The sequence below is a fragment of the Pundamilia nyererei genome, unplaced genomic scaffold (assembly GCF_000239375.1).
Source record: "Pundamilia nyererei isolate P.nyererei 1_Seehausen unplaced genomic scaffold, PunNye1.0 scaffold00394, whole genome shotgun sequence".
Taxonomy (NCBI): Eukaryota; Metazoa; Chordata; class Actinopteri; order Cichliformes; family Cichlidae; genus Pundamilia; species Pundamilia nyererei.
The window spans coordinates 86,313-94,352 of NW_005187795.1; the positions used below are offsets into that span (position 1 = coordinate 86,313).

General features: G+C 45.2%; 2 protein-coding genes across 3 annotated transcripts in view; both read left to right on the top strand.

The window, feature by feature from the left end:
• LOC102202384 (rho GTPase-activating protein 12-like) overlaps positions 1-4,851 on the top strand; it is a 37,103-nt gene extending 32,252 nt beyond the window's left edge. For both annotated transcript variants that reach the window (XM_005753000.1, XM_005753001.1), the window contains 4 exons: positions 329-406; positions 602-736; positions 2,389-2,494; positions 2,792-4,851. In XM_005753000.1, the coding sequence (XP_005753057.1) occupies positions 329-406; positions 602-736; positions 2,389-2,494; positions 2,792-2,969 (497 nt within the window). In that variant the 3' untranslated portion in view covers positions 2,970-4,851. The remainder of the gene's footprint in view (positions 1-328; positions 407-601; positions 737-2,388; positions 2,495-2,791) is intronic.
• Positions 4,852-6,619: 1,768 nt separating this feature from the next.
• dnaaf19 (dynein axonemal assembly factor 19) lies at positions 6,620-7,702 on the top strand. The gene is made up of 3 exons (XM_005752999.1): positions 6,620-6,754; positions 7,051-7,262; positions 7,437-7,702. Exons 2-3 carry the CDS (start codon positions 7,117-7,119, stop codon positions 7,537-7,539), a joined length of 249 nt encoding a protein of 82 aa, XP_005753056.1. The 5' UTR covers positions 6,620-6,754; positions 7,051-7,116; the 3' UTR covers positions 7,540-7,702.
• Positions 7,703-8,040: the final 338 nt, after the last annotated feature.

Here is an 8,040-nt window from a genome sequence, read left to right on the forward strand (position 1 = left end):
TGTGTGTGTGTGTGTGTGTGTGTGTGTGTGTGTGTGTGTGTGTGTGTGTGTGTGTGTGTGTGTTAAGGCTCACATCGTGTTGTGATTTAATGGTTGAAGGTGGGTCAATTTCGCTCATTAGCTTGGATTTGTAGTCGTACTGAATCTAACATGATGTTGCAGCCGTACAGCACTGAAACAGGGATTTATGGTGAAGTGTTGTGCGACAGAATTCAGATGTTGTTTTTGTCTAAGGTGGAAATGAAACAATTCTTAAAGGTGTAACCCAGCGACTGATGAACTGGACAGAGGTGTTTGTCTACTAACTGGCTTCACTCGCTGTGTTCAGGTCTGGACGTAGACGGGATCTACAGAGTGAACGGAAACCTAGCCGTGATCCAGAAACTACGACACAAAGCCGACCACGGTAATGCGTCGCTGACTCAGTTCATGTTCGGTAACGGTCACGTGATTTCTCCCTGGATTCAAACGGTCTGATGGATCGTTCAGACCTGCGGCAGCAACACGAAGCTGTTCGCGTCTAACAGATGGATCTGAACCCAAAGTCTGTTTGATCTAAAGTTTGGTTTCAGAAGACTGAAGCTGTCCTCTGTTTCTGCAGAGGAGCACTTGGACCTGGAGGACGGACAGTGGGAGGAGATTCACGTGATCACCGGCGCTCTCAAGCTTTTCCTGCGGGAGCTTCCAGAGCCGCTGTTTCCCTTCAGCGTCTTCGAAAAGTTCATCGCCGCCATCCGTCAGTACACACGCTGTTTGACACATACATGTTAATACACAGCAAAGGAAATGTCACACACTGTACCAGACCTGCAGTAGCCCTGGTCTACTCGTGTTTTTATCTTATGTCTTTAACCCAGCTCTTACCTGAAGGAGGGTAAAGCTGGGCATACACTTTTTTTTTCAGTCGGGTTATTCAGCTCCTGCTCAAACTGCACGATTGACTCGCAGGGGTGAGAAGTTCGTAGGTCACGATGCAGGTCTCACACTATACGGCCTGATGCTCTGATGCGACCTGAGTGCTCACACTGTGCGTCCATAACATGAAGCTTATAACACAAAATCTGTCGCTCGCTCTGTCTTTCACTCACACAGACTCACATCGATCATCGAACATCAAACATCAGGCAGCTGTGATTGAGCAACAATGTAAATCCAACTGTTTTCACTCTTTCTAGACTCATTGGAACGGCGCATACATTTGCACACACACAGTTCCTCAGTGAAGCAGGAAAACCTGGGACATTACTTGCAGATCTCCATCTCTATATGCATCCTGACAATCCTGCAGTTTTTACATTATGATTTTACTCTAACGACACCACAAGCGTAGCCGGATGTACAGCAGGCTGGAAAAAGGGCCACTTTAACATCATCTGAACACAAGTCAAAGTTAAGAACCGACACAACTTACAGCACTGCGCATCACATCATCATCATCATCATCATCGCCAAGATCACTTTTCTAGATATGACCCAAGGATCTCACCACTCCAGGTCTGCTAAATAAAAAGATCCTCTGTAGTTAAAGCAATCGCAATAACTCTTTTTAGGGTTAAACAAAATATCACACTGGGCTCCATAACAGCACAAACTCTAAGTAATGATTAAGAACATCACCCACACAGTCATTTAACATGACATCAGGACACAAACTGAAGAGAACTGGAGACAATGTTCTGACTCCAGTTAGTAAACTTTTCTTACTCTTACAGCTCGTTGTGCTGAAGCTCATATTCCTTTGAATGAAGCAGACAGCATTCTTAAATTATCATTAACAATTTTCTCATGTTCACTTACGTTTTTGTGCAAACTCTTGGCTTTCCAGCACTAATAACATTAGCCTGCATTAAATATTTGCAAACTCGAACAGCTGAACACATCTGGAGATTTAATACATCACTGCTTAAAGATGAAGACTTTATTAAATATTTTTAAAAAGAGTGGACTCTATATTTAGACTATAATGACACTCCCGGAACATCAGCTCGTGTGGGACTAATAAAGGTTATCTTATCTTAACTTATGATGTGTTACTTTTTCTCCAAAACTCACAATCCAATCTCTCTGGGGTCATTGCATTGATAAACTCTTTTGCGAGAATATCAGATTACTCAATTTACTGGTCAAAATCTACAGTCCTTCCGATGAATTGCTCCTTCCATAATTCTTCTGCACGACTACATCTGATAAGTTGTAAATGTGCAGAGGTTGACCGAGCAGTCGACTCTTCCAGTCAGGTCTCCTGGTGTCACGGTGACCACAGAGAAACACAAAGTAACGAGATCGCAATAATCCCAGCACACGTTTGTGATGAGCGATACACCGAAAAGTGCCGTCATGCCTCTAAACTGTTGTAGTACAGAACCTTAGCTGTGTGTGTGTTTGCAGAAGTCCCAGACTACAACCTGAGGGTGTCCTACATGAAGGATCTGGTGCAGACTCTTCCTCTACCGAACCACAACACCATGGAGCTGCTGTTCAGACACCTGCGAAAGTGAGTTTGCTCCGAGGCTTTATGAACCAGTGCAGACAGACAGCGGAGTGAGCAGTGCCCAAAACACTGCTAACTCGGCCAGCCTGCTCTCTGCCAGATAACCCCTAACAGTCCCAGTTACACACTGGGTAAGGGTGTAGAATGCACTGGATCATGGCAATGGTGAAATAGATCTGTAACTCCCAAATAATCAGTCAGCTAAAATAAAATTAGTCTGCAAGTAAAAATGAAGCGGCAGAGCATGAAGGTGATTAGGTCTGCTTTGGAAACAACGTGTATCTGTCTGTGCCTCTCCAGGGTGATCGAACACAAGGACTCTAACAGGATGTCGGTTCAGAGTATCGCCATCGTGTTCGGACCCACACTGCTTAGCCCCGAGACTGAGTCGGCAAATATGACGATTCATATGGTGTTCCAGAGCCGGATTGTGGAGCTCTTGCTCAACGAGTTCCCGACTGTTTTCTCAGAGAGCTAAAAGGAAACTCCTGGAATTTACTCTGCGTCCTGCGAGAACCCTCAGAGGACGCGAGTCTTCCAACACCCTCGAGGACATTGGACCTACACACCCCCTCCTCTCTGACCCAGGAGCCAAATGTGGGAATCTGAGAGGACCACCTGATACCGAGGGTTGGCTCTGAAACCTCTTCACTCCTCTTTAAAAGGAGCAGACCCAACCTGACGTTTTATTGGCACCTTAAAACCATCAAACATGTGACAACGACATCGTTTGCCAGACTTGTAGCTCTCTGGACCGAAACACAGGAACTGATCCTGGGTAAACCTCCAGGACAGGTTTGAAACCAGCATGTTTGTTTCTCCTTCAAGACAAAATACCAAAGTGGTGAATGTCCTGTTAAACCTCTGAATGCCTCACAGTAAACCAGACTGGTTCAGGACCCTTTGAGAAACTCGTGGAACTCTGAACTCATCTTCTGTTGCCTTATTGTTTTGTTTTTTCACTCTGTGGATGTTAAACTTTGACCCAGGACCTGCTGGCTGTGTTGCCTAGACCCAAAAACCCTTTTTATAAATTTCATATATATAAAATGTAAATGTTGAGTATATCATGTCGGCATCTCAGCATCACGCCTTAAATGAGCTAAAACACAGCAGAACAAACAGCATCCTGATTGAATGGCACCGTCTCAGGATCCTGTGCTTCTTCACTGTACAGACACGATCCTTCGAAGTATTTTTAAATTTTCAGACCCTCCTCTGCAGATGACTGGAAATTTACCTTCAAGGTATGACTTGGTGTGACTTTCTGTGAACCAGAAAGTCACACCAACCCAAAGAGGGTGTACAGAGTCTCCCTGGCAGACTGTGGAGAGCAGCTGCACATGTGATCCTGAGAATCTCCATCCACCTGTTCAGGTATATCTACCAGAGCAGCCACCACTCTGCGCTGCATTCACTGATGCTGGGAAACAGATTCACACGGCAAAATAATTTTCTACATCAGTGTTGATACCATGAGTATGTTTAAGTTAAATAAAACATGCAACGTATTAAACACTGGATCAAACTCTAGACTTTATGATGTGATGATCATAAATATGGAGCTTCATCAGCAGATGGAACATTATAGAAAACGCATGTGAAACGCTCGACTCCGAACGAGAGGCAGAAGCTTTATCGACTGTTAAACTGTAGATCTGAGTGAAAGGAGGCTCCACTGAACACAGAACAAAGGATTTAAAACTACATGCGGCCAGGGGTGGATTTTACAGGACAGTTCTTACTGTTGTAAATAGTTATGTATGTTTTTATAGCAGTGAGTTTCTATGCACTACAGATGCAGAACTAAGTTACTTTGTTAGGGAAGATATTCCTTTCATATTCCTTTCTGTACAAGAGGGCATTTTCCTGACTTTAGTTTGAAATAAACTGTCGTGTATGACGGTGTCCTGCTGGGTCTGCTTCTCTTCAACACACCCAGAAATCAAACACATCAAACTCTTTATTTAACACAAATTCACCAAAGGACTAAAACCCCAACCCCAGACAGAAATACTGTATAACCTGCAAAGATGGCTGCTAAAGCCTCGACAAGCCAAAGTGTGAATCATCAAAGGTCAACAAAGAGCTGAAGCTTTGGTGGGAGGACTCACAGATGTGCTGCTCCACGCTTGGTTACTGGCGTTCCTGGCATCATAACAAAAATGACCAATCACAGTGCAAGCTAGCAAAGCTTCCATCAGCAAGTTGCATTAGCCCAGCTAGCTGCCTGTTAGTAACTTTGTTCGCATTGTGTTGTCCGTAGTCAGTAGCCGCTGTCCCAGTTTATTTGCATAATGTGATTTCATTGGCTAACAGCCGCTGAATAAACACGAATAAAAGACAAGAGCAGTTAGAAATCTCAGGTTTTCAGATCCTTTGCTGTGAAACTGTGTGTCATACATGCTGTATCGCCTCTTTGTGTTATTTGGGAGATGTGATCATGGTAAACTGTTACCATGGTACCAGCTGCTCGTCGGACGATGCTCATCTTCTGCGGTTTCAGCTGAGACGGTGATGTGGATTGTCGAGCTGCATTGGACCTGAGGGTGTAAAATAAGACTCGTCAGAAGCTTTCACATCATGATCAGCAGCTGTTTCATTCTTGTGCTTCAGAAATATGTGAACAGGTTCTTCTTCTTCTCTGAGCGCTTACAAAAACGACACAAAACACCTGAGCTGTGAATCCTGATCAGTCTGCAGCAGATTTTACTTTTCAGGAAAATATTCACTAAAAAACTCTTGAGTACAAATGTTTGTTCATGTTAGTGCATCAACAAGAAAGGTGGATATCAAATCTTTGACCTGTTTTACTTCATAGGAACAATTTAAGGAAGGAGTCATCTCATTCAGATCTCAGTCTTCGTTAAGAAGGCATCAGCTTAAAGTGCTGACCCGATAACATCCCACCCAGGATATAAAAGACTTCCTGCTTCCTGCAGTGGAAAACTCTCTGAAAACAAAGAAACTTTCAGATTTAAATTATCAGATTAAATCAGGCCAGGAAGAGCTGAGCTGCTCCTGTGCTGTGGGTTCACCTGTGTTGTTGCCCATGCATTCCAGACTCTCAACCAGGTCGTGCCTCCCCACCTTCTCCAGCACAGACTTGTCCACCTGCAGAGCATCAGAGCTGTTACTGTCCACCTCTGCTCAGGACAGCGTTAGGACGACTCTAGTTAGTAAAAAGGTTCTTTATGCCAACATCAGTCAGTGTGCTGAATAACGAGATGCTGGGATGTGTATTGTTGCGCTGAAGTTTTGTATATGTACATATGTACATACATGTGTAAATATGCGTTGATATGAAGTGACTCGATTGATCCGTTGATGAACTGGAAACAAATTTCCATCGATATGGAAAATAAAGTTATTCTATGCTATCGTTCTGATCCAGGTGCAGTGGATTTATCTGGGCTGCAGGGGGCGCCAAACTTCACACACAATAAAAGATTCTTAATGAAATATTTCAGGTGTGATGTTAACTGTGATTAATGGAATACTTCATCAGCTCCTTCCTCATAACATACTGCCTGAAATAAAAACTGCACCACCACAAAAACCAGAGACGAGAGAAGCTGCAGAATAAGCAAACACCAGCATTTCTCTTCCTGTTCACGGCACTGAGCTCGACCTGCAACGCGAACACCTTCATCTTGTCTAATGTGATCGCCTTTAACATTCTTAGTTCGTAACTTCTTACAATGAATTGTGCCACAAGGCTCAGTTGACTGCATGTTTCATTTCTTTACGATTGTGTGCTACATATACACTATATATGACATATAAAATACATAAACCTATGAGATGTTGTATAGAAATATTACCTTATCAGCTAATATTACTGAAGTAGAAAGTGTGGAAACAGTGGAGGCTTCGTTATGGCTTCCTGTTTGGTTTATAAGTCACTGTGTGATCACGGTGATCCTGATCCTGTCCAGATTCGTCCGGATCACAATCATCATGTCTTTCTTTTATTTATTTTTTAAAATATCTCTCCTGTTTAATATTTATATTTTATTCCAGCACAGATGGTGTGGCGCGCTATTCTGTTCTGTTTTGTACAGGCGGATCCCAGCCCTGCAGTTCCGCCAGCGGCCACAGGCGGCAGCAGCGAGCTGACATCGCTCAGAGAAGAGGAGAAGAAGACACGAGCGGCGCGTCGTCATGGAAACGGTTTGTTTTCGATCAGAGACGAGAGAGTTCACGGAGGGAGTGAGAGCGCCTGAGTTTAGGTGAACACAGAGAGGATTCAGGCTGTTACAGGTGAGCACTGACGACAGACTCGAGCTGCGTTCAGGACCCGGTCGTGTTTTCAACTTCCGCTGGATCAAAGCTGCTTTAGTTAGCAGCTGTGAGGTCACGTGACCAATAACCGTGTACACTATTAGATCGGTGTAGCTGATGTGATGCCACGTTGTGATGTCACCGCTGTTTGCACCGTGGTGTGAGCTGCAGCAGAGGGAGGAGGGCTTTATGTGACCTATCTGCTTTCTTATTAGAATTCCATCAGAAGTGATCTTAGGCTCACTTTTATTTTTCTGCATTTCTGATGATCTCAGTACTTAAACAGGAAGTTCAGTCCGTGACTTACAGGAAGTCAAGAAGCTGTGAGACATCATCAGGAGATGGCAATGTCACAGTGTGACGTCATCGACTTCTCTGCATTGGAGAGAGAGCTGCAGGTGGCAGTCGAGTCTGAGCGGCGACATCAGCGTGAGAACGACGCCAAGCTGAGAGCCGTCTGCCAGAGAGCGTCCTACGACCAGTTCAGGTAGGCGGCTCCTGGAGAGGCCTGGACCTCTTTCAAAGCATTTCCAGGGTCTTTGGATGAGTTCCAGGAGATTTTGAGCTTTGGTTGGCGAGGCCTGCTGAGTCCAGCAGGGCCCTGGTCAGTGATGCTTTAAAGGTTTTTCTCACAGCTGGGTGTGGTTTATATGCCCCTCAGAGACCTGGTCCTGGCCTGCCACATGAAGCCTCTGGAGAAGAAAGATAAAGACGGCGCACTGCGGAAACAGCCCTGGAACCCCGTCGCCCCGAGCAACAAGTGATGTCCACTCACCTGGACCAGCGTGGACTGACACGCTGTAGCCCACAGAGTCTTTTATAGTCCTGCTGTGATGTCAGAACATGTGACACATGATGAAATCTGTAAACAGGAAAAGAGATCAGATGTAACAATTCATCATTTCTAATAAACCTGAAGAACGTGAACCATTCTCCCAGCATCACTGACTCCTACACCTGTCCACTCACCTGTGAGCTGTGGACGTCTTTCACTGTACTGACCCAACAGCCCGGTGGCGCCAGTGTCCGGCAGCCTCGCCTCTGTCAGTGCGCCCCAGGGTGGCTGTGGCTACAATGTAGCTGCCATCACCAGTGGACAGTCTCGGTCGTTGTGTCCTTGGGCAAGACACTTCACCCGTTGCCTACTGGTGGTGGTCAGAGGTCCCGGTGGCACCAGTGTCCGGCAGCGTCGCCTCTGTCAGTGCGCCCCAGGGTGACTGTGGCTACAATGTAGCTGCCATCACCAGTGTGTGAATGTGTGTGTG

Coding starts and splice junctions, on each gene's coding strand:
- dnaaf19 (XM_005752999.1), top strand. CDS start 7,117: ATGGCAATGTCACAGTGTGACGTCATCGACTTCTCTGCATTGGAGAGA. Junction 7,263..7,436: donor GCGTCCTACGACCAGTTCAG/GTAGGCGGCTCC, acceptor TATGCCCCTCAG/AGACCTGGTCCTGGCCTGCC.